The following is a 22,500-nucleotide window of genomic DNA, read 5'->3' on the forward strand; positions in this document are numbered from 1 at the left end:
CCGGCTCAGTCTCCTCTTCCTCCGTTCACCAGGCAGCAGCACTGCAGGCCGCTCGACCTTCCACCTCCCACAGCCGCGCCGGATTAGCATATTACAACAACAGAAACCCCTCTGAACAAAGTAGTTAGTGACCTGTGCGACCTCAGCCACTGGAAAGACAACAAACCTTCCCTTTTCCTAGCAGTGTGCTCTCGGGGGGGCCGGAGCCGGAGAGCGGCGGCGGCAGCTCGGTGAGCCTGCAGCCAAACTTCCACACCGGCAACATGGAGAGTGTGAATCACAGAGACGAGCCTACACACTGCGGCAGAGCACCAAACAAACCTGGAGAATGACTCACACCCTTACGTTTCGTTTGGAACAATTCGATATTGATTAGATAATACTGATGCTGAGCGCTTTCAGCAGAGCGGCCTTGGAAATGTTCTCAGCGGCGGCCGAGTGGTGGTCGAGGGCGACTCTGCGGGCGGGGGGGGAAGCGTTGATGTGGGCGGCTTCGCTGAGCCTTCGACTGGAGCCGGCCCCCAAATGATAATGGCTGTTGTGTAACCGTCCCTGTGTAGACGAGAGGGTTGAGGTGATGTAATGTCTGACTGAGCTGAAGGGTCATATCACAGAGCGGCCACTAGGAGGAGAGAGTGGGCCTACACCGGCTGCATGTGAGGACCAGGAGGATAAAAGGGTTCGTCGACATCTTTATTCATCACTGAGATACCATTATGAGAATTTCAGCTTCTTAGTTCCTGAAACAATTGTCAACACAAAACAAAAAATTCAGTTCCACAATCAGCTGCTGCAGCAATCTGAGTCTTTAAAAGCTTCTCAGTGAAAATTGCCTCGTTTAACAATTCAACGGAGATTAAATATGAAACTTAAAAGGCAGATTTGCAGTAAAATCAATGGACTTTCATTGATTTTCAGAAAATTGGATTTGTGTCCCCGAGTAATAAACAAACATGAGGTTCTAAATACTTAATATGAAGTGATTATCGAGCCTCTGGCACGTTTATGTTTCCACTTAGGGAACACAGTGTTTCTTTTTATCACACTTCATTTACAGCATCTCACAGTGAACGCTTCATTTCACAATCTCAGATTTTACAGTCAACTAAGATTCTTCCCAACATGTAAATAAATGTTTATCTAATTGTATCCTAATAAATGTTATTGTCTCTTTTTTATGTGCCACTTGTTTGATAACTACCTCGGCTAAGAAGGTCACGTTTTCACCCCTGTTCTGTTTGGTGACGGTTAATCGGTCGGGAATTTTGTGGTTAATTGGTTTGTTGGATGTTCTGTGATTGGTTGGTTGGTGGTTAGTGGGATATTGAGTGGTTGGTTGGATGTTTTGTGGTTCGTTAGTGGTTGGTTAGTTGGTTGGTTTGGGTGTCAGCAGGATTTATGCTAAAACTACTGAACCAATTTCCACAGAACTTGGTTGAAGGATGGGACAAGTGCCAAGAAAGAACTTCAGGAATGTAAAACTTTTATTTTAACGATATGAGAAGGTTTTTTTTAACATTTCCTCTGATTTCCTTGAGCATATTTCCTGGATCTTGATTAAAACAATCAGGCACTAAGGGCCTGATATCTATGAGCGTGTGTTATTTGGCTTGATTGAATATAAGAGGACTGATGGGCGGAGGTAGGAACTCCACTGAGTCACCGAGGGGTTTTAATTTGGAGCACTTTTTGGTGCTATTACGTCTTCTCTTACGTGTTTCTTTATCTTAGAGTTTCTCTGGTTTCCTAAAGTAAAAGGATTTCATCTCCACCGCCACAGATTTATTAATCATTACCAACATTTTGATGTCAGGGTTTTAACCCTCTAACCCTCCACTGTCGTCTGAAGAATTGTAAAAATGAAATAATTAATTAGCTTCTTCCTTTAATATCGAAGAGAAAACTGAAAATTTTCTAGGAAACATTCTTTCAGTTCAGCACATTAAACTTTGCTGCCATTGTCACAGCTCAAGGTCACATATGTCAGAGAAAACATTTTTTAACTCATTTTATTCCACATTGATGTTGGAAAACTTCTTCAGGTAAAACAACAGAAGTGGGGTTTTATTGGATAATCAAGTTTTTAAGCTGAATCCTTTGGTTAATAATGTATCTCATCATTAATGTAATATATCTTGTACTCTCACGTAAGTCCTCACATTAAAAACATTAAAACTGGCTGCAGGAACTCACCTCCTGTGAGCGTCCCTGCCTCAGTGAGTGACGTGGTTATTTACAAGGCTCATAGTTGATGTGGCGTCGTTGTGCGGACGCTGCCCGGGTGCCGGAGGCCGACAGATGGAAATGTGATCAACTCAACACGAGTGATTTTTCTCTCTTCATCACAAACCGAGACTGTTCCCTGCGCCTGCTGATGAATCGGTTCATAGATTTGCCGAATACACGCTACCTCAACCGCAGAGGGGAAATAACGGTCAGGAAAATGAGCCAATGCGTTGTGTGGAGCTCCTCCCACAGAACGGGTCTTATTCTGGGTTTTAGTGTCTTCAGTTGCTCAAATTTATGTTCAAATAAGAATCGGAAATAGATACAACGTGGATTATAGGACAGAACAGAGTAAAGGATTTTCTGATTTTCAGTTTTTTAATTAAAGCACTTAGCTTCACCCAGATTTCCCCCGGGTATCATTAATTTGGCCCAGTCTGATTAGTTTGTTATTGCACCTTTAAATGTGAGAGTGTAACATTATACTGCTGCATGAAAACCTGGTGAGTGTTTGTGTTTTCTTTCATACACTGACCTCAGGGCCCAGGAAACTCAATTACTAACCTGCACGACAGCGGTTTATCCAAACGTTTAAACTCTGCAGAGGGTTTTTGTAGAAGTTGGTTTTGCATTTAGAGCCAGTGCCTCTGGATTCATTTAGAGAAATGTTGATCAATGACCAGGATTGAAGAAACCTCTTTTAAATATATAGTACCATTTTTGTTTCAATTGTAAATGCGTTGTCACTGGATTTAGGTTAAATATTCCCATACATATACAACATGCATAACCAGAATAACATCCAGTACAGTGCATTCCTCCGCCAAATACCAACAGCCTCTTTGTCAAGCCACATGTAAATTCACTAGATCTGGATTGTATTGGGATCTGCACCGACATTGCACACACTCATAATTACTAGTTCGATTATTCTGTGAGAAATCAAGGAAGTTGTTGAAAATCTCAGATTTGAAAGAAATCCCGGATTTCCCCTCAGATCTGCACCAAAATGTCTTCATTAGATCATGTCTCACAAATTACTGGGGAGATGTTGCGTAATCATGCAAACACAATATAAATAAAAATATACTATACATTCTGTTCTGTATTCATTTTTAGGTTTTATTTTGTGCATGCTCCAATAACTTAAATTTATATATTAACTGGCAGGACTGATTGAGTTTGAGACATGTTATCAGGACATTTTTTCTTTTTTTACAGAATAGTAAAAGCCCATTTTCATTTCACTTGTAAATGAACTGTATCTTAATTAAGGTTCAAAACCACTATATATGTACGACATATATATGTATACTGTATGTTCTCTGCAAAGGTTCAAAGTGCAGGTTGTAATAATACTGAGAAAGAATGAATTCTGTTAAAAAGAAGGAACATTTGCTTTTATTTTCTGCATTTATTTTAATTCCTTTTCCTGCTCCCATGACTTTAATTTAATTTTCAACTGCCAGGACAGTTTTTGGCTCCTGAAACTGAAGAGGCTCCGCCCACAGCCTCTGAATCCCACCATAGAAAGTGCAGCAATTTAAATCCATCACCCTGAAAAACCACTTTTCTGAATGTGTGTGCTTTTTTTCAAACCCATCCAGCAGCATTAGGGATAGGACCTGCTCCATTACTGATGTCACCATATTTTATAATAGTGTTGTTACAGTAGCAGCCACTTCCTATAGCGGCTCACAATGCATCCTGGGGGGGGGGGGGGACCTGGTGATATATCTTCCTGCTGCGCCTTGAGTCTGAATTACAGCAGGAAAAACAAAAGGTTAATCACATTGGGAGACTCCGCTCTGACCACCCAGCTTCTCTCTGTGGCTCCCTCACTATTTCAATTCAAGCTGCTTTATTGGCATGAATGTTGGATGCACAGAGGGGGGGGGGGGGGAGCACCTTCCAAAAGCACCTAGAGAAACAAAACCCGTCTCTCCGGCCTCTTTCTGTCGTCTTCTTTTTACATTTCTCGCTTTCCCAGTTTCTGTCACCCTCAATTTACGTCTATGAGGACAATGTGCGTCGCAATCAGCATACGTGGAATCAAAATGTAAATGTATCATAAGCCGGGCCGCTGGAAATGCATTTGCTCGTCGGAGAATCACGTAGCAGAGCCGTCGTCTTGTCAATGACTCGAATCCTCGAATCCTCGAATCCTCTCATCCCCAACCCCCCCTTCTCTTCATCTCCCAGCGTCCTTAAACGCCGGCGGCTGCATTACATTGAGATTCAAGAGGTTATCTCACTGTGGTGATGGGGATTGCAAAAGCCTAAAGGATCGCCACAGGTTAAATGTTCTTTTTTTTTTGTATGGCTTCGCTTTAATGAGCACAACTCCTCTTCTCCCCCGGTTCTGATAAATAACCCCTCGCCGCCTCGGAGAGCAGATTCTGAGGAAGCTTCTGACTGTGTTTGTGTGTGTTTGTGTGTTTTTGTGTGTTTTGCAGGGTGGTGAGCCCGGCTGTGACCTTCAGAGTGAGCCCGAACGCTCAGAACGTCAGCACCACAGATGTGGCCAACGTGGCTGGTAGGTTCTGCTCGGCTGAGTGATGTTGTCTTTATACTGACAGTGAAAAAGACAGGCCATTAACATCGGCTTGCTGCTGCACCTGGGGCCTCAGAGGAGAATCTTTCGAAACTTATGACTCTTTTCTTTCTCCGTCTCCAGCTGAGAATTCAGTCACATCTTTGCTGGGACTTCATGACAACCTTATCTATTCCTTGGTGTTTGGTTTGGTTTAGTTTGGTTAACTGTTTGGTGTTGGGCCCTTTTCTTAAAGGCTGTGTTTGGTTCCATCACTTAAAGTTCAACAAAACAAAAGAGGCAAAGAAAGAGACTCTTATATGAAAATATGATGAGTCTTTAGCCTTCGGTCCAGTATCACGTATCTGTTGGTGTTGTCAGCTTTTGTAAAAACTGGGTAGAATTGGACCAGTGAGCAGCCATGTACAGCGCCTGGGGAGCAGATGTTGGGGGAGTAAGGTGCCTTGCTCAGGGACACTAGGCAGGGTAGGGAGAATAGTCTTTTTGATTATTGGACAGATCCAGGTTCGTCTTTCATTGTTGATCGTTGTTAATCCATCCAGGCAAGTTTTTGCAGAAACTCCGCGGAGTCAAACCGTGGAGTCGAACCAGCATCGAACCAGAGACCCTCTCCGCCAGAAGTCCAAGACTCTGCCACTAGTCCACTGCCTAGCTAACAGAGCAAAACAGCAATTCAACAAACGAAAGGGGAAAGTCAGTTTCTCTGCTTTATGTCTTTTACCCTCTTCGCTCATATCCTGCTTGTTTACCCTTCAGTTTGTTCTTGCTCTGCTGCAAACCTTTAAACCAGGAAATGCATGATTCCAAATCCTTCCTGCGTCTGTGGTCTGTTAAAACGTCCATAAGGTTTTTACCATGTTCAGCAGGTCACTTGGTTTATGTTACATTCAGTGATTGCAGATGAGAAAAGAGAGGAATAATTACGCTCGACCACTGCAGCAGAACTTTCAAGATGATTCTGTTTCGATGGTAGATCACACTTTGGTCTTTGAAAGTAATTAACCCAGATTGAGCAACATTCATCACAAGCATCTTGTTTAACTTCAATTTGTTTGGTTGAATCTCATTTCGTTGTTTTCCTCCAGAGAAACATATCCAATAAAAGAACTGTGCAGTTGTAATCATGGTAAAATGAAAACACCACATGGAAGCAAAACACTTCAGTATCAGTAGAGAAAGCTTGACAACACAGGAGGTGTAGTATCTCTACATGCAGGGGCAGGATAACAGCAACCATCTCACAATGGTGCTGCAACAAAGAGATTGTGAAAGATTTAATATGATGCTTTAATATTGAGGTTTCAGAAAGTTGAGCTGCTGTTCAGGGAAGCTAGAACATGTAAACACGCTATCGGTGTTTCTCATCACGATGTGTGCTGGTGAATTATCGACTCTTCTGCAAAACAGAACCACGCTAAGATAAATGTAACATGGACGAGAAAGACTCAGTCCCGCCTGTCCACTGTGAACAAAGATGGACGACATGACAGCTCCTCAAAACTGAAGCCGAATCATCTTGATCGCCCTCTAATGGCTGACTGCAGTACAGCCCATAAACTCCGCCTTCTCCATGTTAGTGGACGGATGTATGTTCATGTTTCTGTTACTTGGTTATTTGATGAGATCAAAACAGGCTGAGACTGACTCCTGATTGGTCGAGAGCTCGTGTCGGTGGGACGTCGATATCGTGTCTCTGTCCCCGAGCACAGACTGCAAAATGGCGGCAAGTGTATTCGGAATATTTTCTTAATTAATGTACAATGGGAGGAAGTGGAGACGTATCATAGGTCTTTGTACATAGTCTACGGCCCTTCCTGTTCCTTCAAATGAGAAGTTGTAATGTGTGTGTGTGTGTGTGTGTGTATGTGTCTGTGTGTGTGTGTGTGTGTGTGTGTGTGTGCGTATGGTGTGTGTGTGTGTGTGTGTGTGTGTGCTCACCAGGCTACAGTGTGACTCATGGTAATGAGGCGAGGGTGTTGATGAAGTGGGAAATAAAGAGACGAGGAATGTTTGCCATTAGCCGAGCTGTCAGCGTCAGTCCAGTGAGAGAGAACTTCTCCTGATATTCCCTGGACACACACACAGACACACACACACACACACACACACACACACACACACACACACACACACACACACACACACAAAACAGCCACATCACCTGCACTGGGAAATTGGCCCTGTCAAAATAACTTACATGAGTTGCTCACTGTCATTTTTCTCCAAACATCTTATCCCTGCCTAATAATTGCAACTCTTGAACACACACACACACACAGACACACAAACACGCACCCGCACACACACAATGTGCTGATTATGCAACCGCTCCTCTCCTGTTTTTAAGTGCTGTTGGTGGCGTTCTCATTTCCCGCCCGTCGCTCCGCGGGGTCACGGATGAACCTCGATTGTTATTAATGCAAACATTTGACAGAACCTGCTCGAAATGAAATATGGCGTCCCCTCAGCTAGAGTGCAATGGTGTGGGCGGGCCATCTTTAAAGTGTCGTTTGTCATATTCAACTAGAATATCAATCCATCCCAAAGCGTACATTACCCCCCCCTGGCTGTGGTTTATAGTGCTTTTCTGAAACATTAAGCTTTACACAGCCATTGTAATGACGTCTTTTTATCATCATTTATTGCCGCTCAGCAGCGACTGGACGTCCATCTCTTCTGTCACAAGCTTGCGTGTTTGGGTGGAATGCTTCTGGCTGCGGCTTAAAAAATAATTCACTTTTATTTGATTTAATCTGCGCGAAAAGATCAGTAAGACGTCCGAGTGCCAGAGAAACAAAAAGACGTTTCCTGAGGAGAAGAATTCAGACGCTTCCTGGAGTCGTTCTGTCATCTGTGGTGATGTAGAGTTACACAAGTTTACAATGTACCGGAAACCAGTCGAGAGAAAATTGAAATGGACAAAACAAAGTTATGAAAGTACTGGATGGAAATTTTGAGAATTGGAAACGAAGCTCTGTTAATAACGAGCAATTCATATTTGTCATTATTGTGTCTTTCAGATATTTGTAATGTTTTGTAGCTACACTACATCTGGATTCACAACAGGTTCCTCCTAAGATCGTGCCTCACAAACATTCACAGAGATCGGATCAGCAGCTTTTGTGTAATTCTGCTAAATATCAGAGAAACGCTGATGAAAAACATCACCTCCTTGGTAATTATTACAGTTGTTATCTGCACCAATAGATCAGATTTTCCAAATTAAAAAGACTAGTTATCAAATAAATAGTAGTGTGTGCTTGAAGGTGGTACTATGTGCTTGTAGTAGTACAAGCACATTTTTTTACATTTTTAAATGTATTTAATAGAAAACCTGAGACCGGCCTGCAGCCTCACGCTTCCTGGAGTCCTTCTGTCATCTGTGGTGCTGTTGAGTTACACAAGTTTACAATGGACCGGAATTCAGTAGAGAGAAAATTGAAATGGACAAAACGAAGTTAGTAGAAGTACTGGATGGAAATTTTGAGAATTGGAAATTAACCTCTGTTAATAATGAGCAATTCATATTTGTCATTATTGTGTTTTTCAGATATTTGGAATGTTTTGTAGCTACACAACTAAATCTGACTCAGCGATTCGGACGCTACCTCCTCAGATCGTGCCTCACAAAAATTCACAGAAATTGGATCAGCAGCTTTTGTGTAATTCTTCTAAATATCAGAGAAACGCTGATGAAAAACATCACCTCCTTGGTAATTATTGCAGTTGTTATCTGCACCGATAAATCAGATTTTCCAAATTAAAAAGACTACAGCTATCAAATAAATAGTAGTGTGTGCTTGTAGGTGGTACAAGCACATATTTAAATATTTTTAATTTATTTAATAGAAAACCTGAGACCAGCCTGCAGCCTCACAGGAGTCCGGTTTAAATCTCCTCTTACACCGGATCGATTGTGACCCCTGAGCCAAAAGGTCCAATTAATGCAGCCGGACCCGGTGTTGCCTTTAAAGAATCCACGTTGCCACTTCTGTCACGTGCGTTTTGCCATTGTGAGGGACCCCGGGCCCATCGGGGGCCATTGTCACGCGTGGGGGGTGGATGTCAAGACGTTGGGCAGCGAGGTGGTGACCCCTCATTGTCCGGCCGAGGGTGGGGGGGTGGACCCGGGGGCTACTTCCAGCGGTGCGTCACGGCCGTGAGAACGAGACCCCGTGAATAGGCCGGGGGTCAGGGTCAGGCGGGCGGGTGGGCGGGTCAATTAGCACTTAAAGCAGGAGGAGAGCAGCTGAGATAGCTGCACCCCCGGCCGGCTGTTCATCAGATGTCTTCTCATTTAATCCCAGCACCACTTGTTTTTTGCGTTCATGCTAAACAAACGTCTGAGCGTGAGCACGGCCGCTCGCACTCGCCTGAGGGACGTCCTCTCTGGTGATTGGACGGCGAGGACAGACGCCGCTCTCGCTCTTTTCCTCCCGAGTTAAACCGACCCGTCATTGTTCTCATCGGACAATAGCCAGTTGCTCAGTGAGTTGTTGACTGATAGAAGTCGCTATCAGTTTAATACGTTTTAAAAAGACATTCACATCCCAGGAATGCTTACATGCTAATCAACGGAATAACCTCTTCAAAAAAAATTCCTATCATTTGTATCCGATTCAAATATCAATTGAAGATTTTGGGGAATTTAGTTTTGGTAGTGAAGTTGTTTTTCATTCACCAACAGACGAAGATCCTCGGAACAGGAAGTTGACGTTCAGAGAGATGTTCAGTGGCAGCGAACCTTCTCTGACACCTGATCCGTGCTCGGAGGGTTTAAGTTACTTCAGGCGTCCGGGCTTCTCCTCCTCCTCTCCCCCCCCATCGTCGTTTTCATCTCTTCGTTTTCTCCCGTCCGACTGGATTAGCATAGATCTCGTACGCTGACAGCACTGACCTTCACTGCAGCTAAACACTTGTCAAAATGCCAAATGGAATTACTGAGCTCTTTAGGTCAAAGTAATGTGTTTCATCTACCTCACTTTGCCTGGTTATTGATGTTATGTGCAACTATAACCAAGCAATGTGGTCAGATTGTTGCGTATTGTCGTGCACGTGCAGGTTGTGCGTTTGCTGCACTGCTGCATGTCAGATCCTGTGATTATGAACAATCTGGAGTGTTTCCCTCACACCTTTACATCATGGTCATCAGGCCTGGAAGGTTTCACCTCCGTTGTGCTGTCTTGACGTCAGCCTTCTATCCACGGAGCCCTTCTATCATAGATATATATAAAGACTAGATGTCTCGTTCAACGGAGCCGGACGTCCGCACATGGCGGCCATCTTGCTACAGGCAGCTCGCTCACTCATAACATCGTGTTGTAGCGGTACATACTTTTTAAATAACCATAACTTGCTCAATTTGCAAACGATTTTTAAACGGTCTGGTTTGTTATAAACGTCAGAGATGTAGTTATGTCACTTTTAGAAAATAACATAATTGTTCATAAAAATGCAGTGTCATATCTACATCTCTGACGTTTTTAACAAACCAAACCGTTTAAAAATCGGCTGAAAATTGGGCAAGTTATGGTTATATACCACTACCAACACAATGTTATGGGTGAGCGAGCTGCCTCTAGCAAGATGGCCGCCATGTGCGAACGTTCGACTCCGTTGGCCGGCAACGCAGACGAGACATCTAGTCTTTATATATAAATCTATGCTTCCACTTATCTTGTAATTACATCGGCAGCTGACTATAAAAAACACACAACTGCATTTTGGATCTGGCGCGGAGTCAAATCGTTGACTCTTCAGCTAGATGATGATTTCTTATTGTTCAGATATGAACGGTTTCTTCCAGTAGACTTGTGTTCTGGTCACATTTGACAACCGGTCCGCACACGTTGTCATTAGCAACGCCGCTGAGTGATTTTGTGTCGTGGCCGTCACTGCGTGGAACTCCGGTTAATTGTTCCCGTTGATGGTCGGAGTGATTGCATTGGAAGACGCTCTGACGCTCTGACGTGTGGATCCATCCCTCGATCTGCCTCTGCCCTTCAGGAGCCGGAGAATCCATTCCTGTTAACTCCATCTCAGTTCACCTGCTAATCGCTTTCCATCGCACGCCGAACGCTAATCGATCGGAGAAGTTTCTCTCACCTGCCGCTGAAGAGACGAATCTAAAGAATGAGAGAGTGATGGGGGGGGTGCTGGTGTTTAGTGACGCAATTTGCTGTGACACCATGCAGCGTTTTTATCTCTTCACTTGTCGTCAGAGCAGAGCCAGAGGCACCGAGTCACCTGTCGAGGAGCTGTCTTCCGTCCTCCGCCCTCTGCCCTCTGCCCTCTGCCCTCTGCCCTCTGCCCTCTGTCCTCTGTCCTCTGTCCTCTGTCCTCTTTCCTCTGTCCTCTGCCCTCTGCCCTCTGTCCTCTGTCCTCTGTCCTCTGTCCTCTTTCCTCTTTCCTCTGCCCTCTGCCCTCTGCCCTCTGCCCTCTGCCCTCTCTCCTCTGTCCTCTGTCCTCTGTCCTCTGTCCTCTGTCCTCTTTCCTCTGTCCTCTGCCCTCTGTCCTCTGTCCTCTTTCCTCTGTCCTCTGTCCTCAGTCCTCAGTCCTCTTTCCTCTGTCCTTTTTCCTCTGTCCTCTGCCCTCTGCCCTCTGTCCTCTTTCCGCTGTCCTCTGTCCTCTTTCCTCTGTCCTCTCTCCTCAGTCCTCAGTCCTCTGTCCTCAGTCCTCTGTCCTCTGTCCTCTGTCCTCTGTCCTCTGTCCTCTGTCCTCTTTCCTCTGTCCTCTGTCCTCTTTCCTCTGGCCTCTGGCCTCTGTCCTCTGTCCTCTGTCCTCTGTCCTCTGTCCTCTGTCCTCTGTCCTCTGTCCTCTGTCCTCTGTCCTCTGTCCTCTGTCCTCTGTCCTCTGTCTCGTCCTCTGTCCTCTCTCCTCTTTCCTCTGTCCTCTGCCCTCTGCCCTCTTTCCTCTTTCCTCTGTCCTCTGTCCTCTTTCCTCTGTCCTATGTCCTCTGTCCTCTGTCCTCTGTCCTCTGGAGCTTTCAGAGCATCTGTGAGTCCAAAGCAGCGGATGAGAGAGACACAGGTGTTGAAGCTGAGCTGGAGTTTGCACAGCGGTGCAACGTGATCCCCGAGCCGAGCTCTCAGCCAATCAGCCGGCCTGATTTCCCCGGCGCTGGCGCTGGCCGGTTGGCACCGCCCGGCGCCGCTCTCGCTCTCCTGCAGCTGGCAGCTTCTCTGTGCTTTGGCCTCGACTCCTCACATTCGCCGCGGGGTTGGCAGACCTCTCCCAGATGGCCACCGTGCAGCAGAGCTGGCTCCGTGCTGCTTGCATCAGGTTTGCATAATCCTGCAGCCACAGAGCCGTGGTGGTGGGGGGGGGGGGCGGGGCGGGGGGCGGGGCTGCCGTGGTTTGAGCTGCGGCATTTCTGCTGAAACGAGTTGTGGCATCGCTGAACTCTGCTGCACCTCTCTCACTCTCTAACAGTGATTTGTCACTCGTTGGGTTAGTGTAGGTGCCGTACAGGAGACCAGTTACCGCTCTGACACACACACACACACACACACATACACACACACACATTTTTTTAATTTAAATGGATCAGATCCATAATAACCCTATATTTTACATTCAAAATGACGGGACAGTGTCAAGGTTCCTCTTGGCTTCATATTTTATTCATAATCTCATTTAAATCTCACAGCATCACCTGTAATTTATATCCAGCGAACTCGGTAATCCCACCTGAACGGACCCGGACCTCCCAAAATCCTGTTAGTACTAAGGTTGAATAATTTAATATACATTTTTTAAAAAGTGCAATAGACGGGACCGAAATTATCTCCTGGAATTTTTCTTAATATCCTTGGATTTAATGACCATGTCTGTGTGATGACTGCTCCTAATTATCACGTTTTCATCCAACTGATATTAAGCTTCCTGACATATGGTTCCTGTGATATCATGAAATTACAGTTACTGAAATATTAAAAGACATGGACGCACTATGGAGGTTATTTAGAGAGGTGTTATTTTTGTCCCGATGTTATGACGGCTTCCTCTTTTGGATTTCTCTTCTTTTTACCAACCTACATATTTAACTGGACTTCAATAAAACAGTTGTTCAGATATGAACTCTAGAAAAATTGGGTTTGGACATTTTCTGAAGTTTGCCAGGAAGCAGAAGGACACATCGGTCCTTACGTCCAAAAGTTCTTGAATGTCTTCATCTTTCCAAGTTAACGTCTTTGTCACGTGTTACAAACGTCAACACGCCCACTCGTTCACTCATTTTCATTTTCTGGACATTTTACCTGGGCCTGGCAGTTCCAGAAAATGACATTTTTCGTTCTCCGGAGAAGTTCAGGTAGAAGCCCAGGTTATTTTGAGAGGTGTTATTTCTGTCCCCGATGTTAAGATGTTATGATGGCTTCCTCTTTTTGATTTTTCTTCTTTTTACCAACCTACATATTTAACACAACTTCAATAAAACAGTTTTTCAGATATGAACTCTAGAAGAATTGGGTTCGGACATTTTCTGAAGTTTTCCAGGAAGTAGATGGACACATCGGTCCTTTCGTCCAAAAGCTCTTGAATGTCGTAGTCTTTCCAATTTAACGTCTCAGTCACTTGTTACAAACGTCAACGCGCCCACTCGTTCACTTGGGACATTTAACTGGACAATTTACTGTTCCAGATAATGAAATTTTTCGTTCTCCAGAGAAGTTCAGGTAGAAGCCCAGACTTCATCTCACTGCTCAACAACACATTCTCACTCGTCATAGACACTGAAGCACTATGGAGGTTATTTAGAGAGGTGTTTTTTTTGTCCTGATGTTAAGATGTTATGATGGCTTCCATCTTTTTGATTTCTCTTCTTTTTACCAACCTACATATTTAACACGACTTCAATAAAACAGTTTTTCAGATATAAACTCTAGAAAAATTGGGTTTGGACATTTTCTGAAGTTTTCCAGGAAGCAGAAGGACATTTCCTTTTGTCCAAAAGCTCTTGAATGTCGTAGTCTTTCCAATTTAACGTCTCAGTCACGTGTTTCAAACGTCAACATGTTCACTCGTTCACTCATTTTAATTTTCTGGACATTTTACTGTTCCAGAAAATGTCCGCAACAACTGACATTTTTGGTTTTCTGGAGAAGTTCAGGTGTGAAAGCATCTCACTGCTCAACAACACATTCTCCTTCTCAGTGACAGTAAACTCTTTCCTCTCAGCAGGAGGCGAGTTGTTTTCTCTGCTCTTTGACCGCGGCTCAGACTTTCAGAGCGGTCGTGTCCTCTGCTGCAGTTATTACAGAAACGCTCGCTCGCCCTCTCTCAGCTCGCCCTCTCTTAGCTCGCTCGCCCTCTCTCTCTCAGCTCGCCTTCTCTCTCTCAGCGGCCCGCGGAGGCCGCCTGGACCTCGGCGACTCGTTTCCAGCCGTCTTCAAGGGGCCTGATGAGATGTAGAGGCAGACAGCTGGATTGATTGGCCCCTCTTGAGCGCACAGGCCTTGATTACAACTGCACTCAAGTGCTCCCCCCCCCCCGGCCTCCCTCTCGGTCTGCCTCTCTCCTCTCAGCCTCCTCACCGCTCTCCCTCCTCTCATGATTTCGTTCTCCCTGCAAAGCGAGATGGTGGAAGAGGGGAGAGAATAGAAAGCAGCAGAATGCAGAACGGAGATCTGGCTCGGCTTGGCTCGGCTTGCTTTGGGAAGGAGAGCAAGGAGAGAATCGGATCAATATTTTAAGAGCTAAGCTGATAGTTTACTAGATCTGTCACAGCCTGGTTTTTGGTTTGATTCTGAGCGTGCGTGGTCCCGTCTGTCCCATAAACTCAAAATATCTTGCTTGTGTAAACACGCTGCTGCCGTATTGTTGCTACAGAAAGAGAGTGAAACGGATTATTCAGGCTCAGCATGTTCTCCCGTGTCCCTGGTGGGTGGAGGCATTTCTGGCAGGAATCTAATCCTTTACTCAAATTAGAATCACAAGACGTTTAAAGGGTCAGTTCACCTGCTTGTTGATCTTATTCATTTACCTCCAGTTGTGTCCCACCAGGAGAAATGTGAGGCTCTGCACAGACATGACACTGGAAGGTTTTTAGTTTATTTGCACATGGAAAATGATGCAACAATTAATTCAAATATGTGCAACCAGGGGGCGCTCACAAACTCCATGTCTGCCTAAAACAGGAATGTGTTCTTGTTTCTGACTCTTGTTGTCTATACATTTGACTGTATATAAATAAGGACGTTTACCAGGAACTGAAATATAAAAAAACGAGAGAGAAAGAGAAAATTGGCCAAAAACCAGAACAACTCTAAAGGATTAAAATCTGCAGTGACCTCTGTAGATATTTAAAATCTCTGCATGTCCTCAGATAACATTAGTCCTCTTATGAGTTATCACCATAAGATAAACAGGGAATCTGATTCTGTAGATTTCTGTGTTTTGGATCAGAGAGCGAAAATATTGTTATCTGAGTGGAACAATAATTCATGTTTGACTTGCTGATGGACACTTCATCAGGTTTAGTTTCTGTCCTGTGACTCTTCGTCGCCCCCTGGTTGAAACGTCCCTCACCGTCCCTGTTTCATGTCGAGGAGAAGTGAGAGACAAAGGCAGTCGAGAGCTTCAAAGCTCTGGGTGACATTTAGCGCCGAGTATCTTCAAAGACCAGGCCCTCGTTTGTAGTTCCTCTTTTTGTGTATAATTAATAGAACCCCTTCCTACGGATTTGTCTCTTCTTTCTTCTTTCTCTTTACCTCCCGTTCCGAGCTGGATTAGAACAGCAGATTAAGGAAGTGCACCTTCATTTTTTTCCAATTTGCATTCCCAGAGACTTCAAACCGAAACTTCTGGCTGCGTGTGCCGCTCCGGAGACTTTAGAGGGGTGGGGTTGTGTAGTGGCTCCGGTCATTTAATGAGAGGATTGGTTTGTAACTGGAGTGTTTCACAGTTAATATGAGGAGAAGCTGCAGAGAATGTCCATTCAGAGGATGAGTCAATAAACAGTTTGAAAACAAATACTTGAAATATGGAAATAAGGGAAATTTCCTCCGGTCCTTTGTGGGATGGATGTGTTTGGTGGACGACATGCACAGTCCCTGACTCACAACCACCTGTGGTGGAGGAAGTACTGAAGTTTAGTACTTAAGTAAAAGTACAAGTACCCAGGAAAATATATACTTAAGTAAAAGTAAAAGTACTGCATCAACAATCCTACTTAAGTTAAAGTAAAAAAGTACTTACTTTGAAATTTACTTTAAGTATTAAAAGTAAAAGTACTCAGGCAATGGGTTGTCTCTCGATGTCTAGGCTGTGCCATTTTGATAAAGAATGCAGATATAGCTCCTGGTAATACTCATGTCTCTACAGATGTCACTACTAGTAATAATTATAAGCAACAACATTTGTTTATTGGAAAGGTTGGTGGACTTATTGTGCTGACCCTCTGTGATACTGTTCACACTCTATCTTACAATTCTGGGGATGACAAGTTATCTACCAACCACACAACACAAATGACAACAAAGGCTCCAACAAGGACAACATCGCTCTGGATCATGTGATATTGAATGGGAATGTTTTTGATGATGCTAACTTTAGCTGCTAACTTGTAATTAGACCTAGCGGTGCTAACGGAACGTAGAGAAACCGGTGAATTGACGCCATTGTTGTTGTGGGCACGTGAGAAGTAAACTGTGATGTCATCGTTGTACAGAATCCTTCGTCAAAGGCAGTGGGAAAAGTCCATTCTGCTAAATATCTGCTTCAGTTAATATTCTCATCCTGACATGAAGGGGAAGCGTCGTACTCCAGATAAACTCTGAAAAAACGGATTAAACCAAATGTCCGTAGAGTAAAGTCTCCTCCTGTCCTCTTCATGGTGAACTATGAGTATTGATCAAACATCCATCCGGCCAGAGACATGACTCCTGCTCGGCCTCAGAGCTGCAGGATGAACCCGGGTGTACGTTACTGTCGGATGAGTTTTGCATCGACTTGACGGAAAAGGAGAAGCGAATCGAGAGCATCTTTATGAATCTGAAACGATCCTCCAATCCACTACAGACCCGTTAACACGTGACCTGGAACTCACATAGACCGAACATTAATTTATCATATGGTAGGAATCATACGAGTGACATCATACAGTGTGGTAATGCAACGTCTTGATGATGGCATTATGAAATGGCGGTATTACACTATAAGAAATTACCAGTGCCTGTAATTAGGGGATTTACAGTGTGCATGTGTATTATTATGTTTATAATTTACATATTGATACGGATTTAGTCAGAAAATAGATAAAATTGGACTTGACAAATATGGAAATATTTTAAAAGCAAGACTCAAATCAACAGAAAAAATCCACTCACAAAAAAAGGAAAGATTGACTCGGATCCTGCTCTTTGCTCTAAATGATTATATACATTATTATTATACAATTATACCAGTGAAAGTACCAGTGGATTTTGTCGATGTGAAGTAACTGAATGTGTTGCATCATCTTACATTAAAATGTATATTTACAAAGCTGCTACTGTCAGAACCCCCCCCCCCCCCCCGCTCTGCTGAACCTCACGGACGGATTCACATCTCCTGCAGGAAGAGTCAACAATGTAATGGAGCGGCATAGATGAGGGTGCTAACTTGCCTGGAGGCTGATGGGTGGGTGGGTGGGTGGTGGTAGGGGGGTGGTGGGGGGTGCTGTGTGTTGGGAGTGTTGCTATCCAAACACTTTGTCTAATTCTACTTGTCAACACACAGGTGAGAGAATCACTGCCAGGGTAATAAGATTGAGGAAAGTGTTGCATTAGCGCCTTGAAGTGTAAATAGCTTCTTCTATTGCCTATTAGACCCAGATAACCTGGCAGGGTGTGTGTGTGTGTGTGTGTGTGTGTGTGTGTGTGTGTGTGGGGGGGGGGGGGGGGGGGTTCACAGAAAAGCATATTAGCTGCGTCAAAACAGTCAGAAAAATCACCAACTCCACAGAATATAATTAGGAATCTTTTTTCAATCCCTCTTCCTTGTTGTGTTTTAATCTGCAGCCTGATGAAAGATGGCTTATGTGTGTATCTTCAGCTGCACACGGAGCAATATCCTGTCGCCAGGAACCAAATATCTGCCCCCCCCCTCTCCTCCTCCCCTCCTCCCCTCCTCCCCTCCTCCTCTCTTCCTCTCTGGGTTTTGCATTATAAAGAGATTTCATCTCATCCACCTTTAGCCAACTTTTGCCTTTGATATTATTTATTAGCGCCGGTATTGAACACTTCATGCAGCGAGCACCTTGAATGGGGCCCCTTGTCAACCCCCCCCACCCCCCCACCACCACCACCACCACACACACAATCAATACTGCTCCACATTACATATACATCAGCTCGGTGCAATACCGCTCGCTCTCAACCTGCGGCCTAATTAAAAAGATAAGCGGCTTCGTTTGAAGCTGCTTTAATAAGCCGCCGCCTTGTTTCTGGAGCTGAATATTGAATAGAATCATGACTTTGGTCATGATTCTCTTTTGAAGAGATTCCTCCGACAGGATGAAGGACTTGAACCTCTGGAGTCTGTCAGGCCACATGGAGACTCTCTCTGTGTGTTACCTGCAGAAATCAGGACGTGACCTACTGGAAGACTCCTGTTAGATCTCAAACTCCACTGTGAGTTTTTAAAGGACGTTTACTTACATGTCTGTTTGGAATGGAGCCGGTGGTGATGCTGGTTGCAGCTTCCTTGAAGGTGACCTGCAGTAAATGAGCGGCTGCAGACTGAACCAGAACCTGAACTGTGATTGATGACATCACTAACCATAGACACGTTTACAGGAACACTAATTTTCCCATGTTGACCTGATTAATATGATAGTCTCACCCTGAAAGAGGCATTCGTCGTACTGAGCCGAGTCTGGAAATGTAGATTCAGACAACTTTACTTCTCTCGCTCTTCCCTCTATTTTCCATCCATCCAATAATTTCTCTCCCTGTGGTTCAGTGGTAATCACAACCTCACTGCTGGGTGCGTTAGACTTTTAGTTGTTGTCATTTTTTACATTCGGCAGGAAAGTCTCTCACACAGTGTCTCCTACTTTGATGAAACCCTGGGGAAGATGCATCCTGGCACCGGACTTAATTTGATAAATCACACAGACTGGTCTTAAAACCTTACGTTAAGGATCAAATGTTTGAAATCTATAATTGTTGGGCAGATGTTCAGGCGGGGCTCACCCTGGACGTATCACCGACATATCATTATTCACACCTATGGTCAGTCAGTCTCCAATCAACTTCATACACATCTGCATTTCTTTTATACTCAGAAATATAAAGAAGGTCATACTGTGCATACACAGAAATAATAGTAATGTAGTAACGTTTAAGTAAAACTAGGGCTGGGCAAGTTAACTTGTTTTAATCGAGTTAACTCAAGTGATGAGTTAACTCGATTAATTATTTTATCTCGCATTAACTCAGGTTTGATTATTTATTGTTTTATTGTGAAAGTCAGGCTTTTATTTCGTGAAAGTCTGTTGCTGACTGCTGCAGAACAGGAAAAAAGAAAATTATTGGCGGATAAACAATCGAGTTAACTCATCACTTGAGTTAACTCGATTAAAACGAGTTAACTTGCCCAGCCCTAAGTAAAACACATCCTACACACATTTGAGCCGAGTTAACAATACACAACTCGCTCTCTAGCAGTCGTTGTGAGTTCACATGACTGACCGACAACACCATTTTTCACCGGGAGAACCCCCCGACTTTTATGTCCGGTCTCCAAATGTGGTTTGATCACGAAAGCACACACGAGGAATATGGTCGACTCGTGCTCTTCGTGACACGTCAAGCTGGAGGAAACGGTTCAGTGGACGTGATCACCGAACGCCGATTTGGCTCGATTTTGTCGGCAATGTCCAAAACCAGACGTTCTAGTCTTCAACCAAACCTCTAAAACGATGAAGCTTCTGTCAGAGAGGAGACATGTGGGATCTCTCTGAGGTTTCTGTTTGCATTCTGCTGCACAAAGACGACCCAGGACTTTAGAAGTTGGTTTTATCGTTGTTGCTGTGCACTGATATAATCTCAGGGGGGCCCCTCTGAGCTCGGAGCCCCAGGCAGGCGTCTGCCTCTCTGACCCTGTTGCGACGCCCCTGTTGATAACAAACTGTTTTCAAAGTCACAATCCATTAAACCCACAGCAGACAGAGGGATGGAAGGAGGATGTGTAGGAGGGTGAGTCAGTCTGACAGCCACTTAAATCACTTCCGTCTGATAAAAGCTTGAACTGTGATGGAAACATTAGCCTTGGACTGTGTATTTTAAATGTTCATATTGTGAGTCAGACTAACTGTGATCCAGCTTCTGCCTGCGTTGGTCTTCATGTGGCCTGTGAGGAGGAAGAGGGAGAGAAGGTGAACGGATCAAATAGTAAAAGTGATCGTGGAAATTGATTTTGTCTGAAAAGAGAAATGTCTTATTATGATTCCTAGACCGTGATGAAAATGTTAAAGCTGGATGTCAATCAGCAGATACCGTGGGGTCATAAGCTTTGTTTTATTCTTGGTGTTCTTGGTTTTGAACAAATAACCTCGAAGGTCTGAGTCTGAATCTGACTGCAGTCCAACAGCCGACAGATTAAAAATGCAGAAACAGTTCTCGTTCTCGAGGAGAAAAACAAAGGCAGCATCTGCATCAGCTGGAGGAAGTAGGCGGTGAAGGAGAGTGTGTGTGTGTGTCTGTGTGCGTGTGTGTGTGTGTGTGTGTCTGTGCGTGTGTGTGTGTGTGTGTGTGTGTGTGTGTGTGTGTCTGTGCGTGTGTGTCAGATACTTGGATCAGCTACCGAAGCCACATTCCTCCAGACGCTTGCCAGGCATCACAACCCTGACTACCAGCTGCTGAGAAAGAGAGAGCTGCGTTACACACACACACACACACACACGAACACATATACACACACACACACACACACACAGCTTGTATATCTATCCTAACCCAAACCTAGTTCTAATCCTAAAACCAGGTCTTAACCCTCACACTGCTCATCGAAAGTGGGTCAGAAAGTGAGAACCGGCCATGATGTCCTCACTCTGTAGGTTCTAGGCTCAAAATAAACACACACACACACACACACACACACACACACACACACACACACACACAGACACACACCACTGCTGGCTGGCACGAGCCCAAGTCCTGCATAATGACTCTGCCAAGGCAGATATGTTCACCAGCTAACTGTCTCCACCCGCCTCCAGCAGCAGCTCACACACTGAAGCATGAGAGGTGCCGTTGTGTAGCAGAGCGGAGGGAGCTCGAATCCAACGCACCCTGCTGGCACAAGTTTAAAAGCAAAAGAAAACAGGTACGAAGCTGCTTCAGTGCTGAGCTGTATCGACAAGTTTGCACAGATGTAACGTTTCATTGTTTGGTGTTTTCATACAAACGGGTTGTTTCAGTTTTGCAGCAGGAAATCGAACGTCAGACAGAAATAACTAAAACACCTGTTGTGGTCTGGAAACAGAATCCTCAGCCCTGAGCTCAGCGTTCCTCCAAGGACGCTTTGCACCCCCGACGACAAAACCTCTGCCAATCAGTTGCTTCAGCCTTTCTGAATCTGTCCATGCTTGAGAAGGAGTTTTGACACGATGAGGAACGGACCGGACAGCTGGGGCTTGTTTTATTCAGCTGTTGGTCCGATGTGCAGAGCTGTGAAGAACCACCTGGAAAATAACACTTTCCTCATACTTCAGTTTCCTCCACTGAGACAAAAGCATATTTATTTCTCTCTTGTCTTGTAGAACACACGTCCAGTCTTCCTTTTCGATTCAAGACCAGATTCTTATCCCTCACCTCTCTGAAAGGCTTCTCTTTTTCGGGCCTTATCCTTTTTACATGTACAGTTGGTATTTTAGATGTTTATATTCTATTTTTCTATTCTATCTGTGGGCGGCTGGTCCTATATTCATTCTCCAGCATGAAAACAACTCATGAGTTACGATCCTCAGCGAGGAGAACAAGGAGTCGTGCAACAGATGGTCTGACTCTGATCTTAACATCATGGGGTCCATGTGGGATCAGATGAAGAGACAGAAGATACTGACACAGACTAAATCCACAGATTTTCTCCAAGATGCTTCAAACTGAATCTGCCAACTACCTTGAGTAATTGTACTGAGGAGAACTGGTGCTGTGAAGTTTAATTGCGGAATAGAAAAGGATTCATGGCAGTAGACTCACGTTTTGTTTTAATATTGTTGGCATATTAACTTTGTATAATTTGATTTACGGCCAGGGGCTGAGGTAACGATCAGTCAATCCCTGTCCAGAGATCAGCAGCATGGATCGCTCCACTTCCTCCCACCATCCAGAATCCATCCATCAATCCATTTGTCTTCCGCTGGTTCAGGATCAGGTTGCAGCAGCGGGCTAAGCAAGACGTTCACGACTTCCATTTGCCTGGCCACACCTTCCCAGTAGATCCAGAGCGGTTCCCTTGCCTGAGAGAATAAGTAGTTCTGGGTCTAACTTGGGTCCTCTCCCAGTTTGGCGTACCCAGTAAACCTCCTCATGGAAGGTGCAGAGAAAGCCTCCTGCAGATTACATTTGGACATGAAGGAACTTCGGTTCTACTGGATCAAGATGCTGCAGCTTCACTGTTCATCCATGTTTATATATGGTCCACGGTCAAAAACAAGAAAATCCCAGGTCCGGATTTGAAACCCCTTTGAGCCATTTTTGGAACCATCATTCGGATCATTTTGAGACCGGTAA

The 22,500-nt window shown here is 44.6% G+C and overlaps 1 protein-coding gene across 1 annotated transcript in view; it reads left to right on the forward strand.

Annotated features, from left to right (window-relative positions):
- LOC133017781 (receptor-type tyrosine-protein phosphatase N2-like) overlaps positions 1-22,500 on the forward strand; it is a gene marked incomplete at its 5' end in the record, with an annotated part of 140,385 nt that overhangs the window by 37,180 nt on the left and 80,705 nt on the right. The window contains one exon of the mRNA XM_061083968.1: positions 4,683-4,762. Within this exon, the coding sequence (XP_060939951.1) occupies positions 4,683-4,762 (80 nt within the window). The remainder of the gene's footprint in view (positions 1-4,682; positions 4,763-22,500) is intronic.

Source organism: Limanda limanda, chromosome 13 (genome assembly GCF_963576545.1).
Source record: "Limanda limanda chromosome 13, fLimLim1.1, whole genome shotgun sequence".
Taxonomy (NCBI): domain Eukaryota; kingdom Metazoa; phylum Chordata; class Actinopteri; order Pleuronectiformes; family Pleuronectidae; genus Limanda; species Limanda limanda.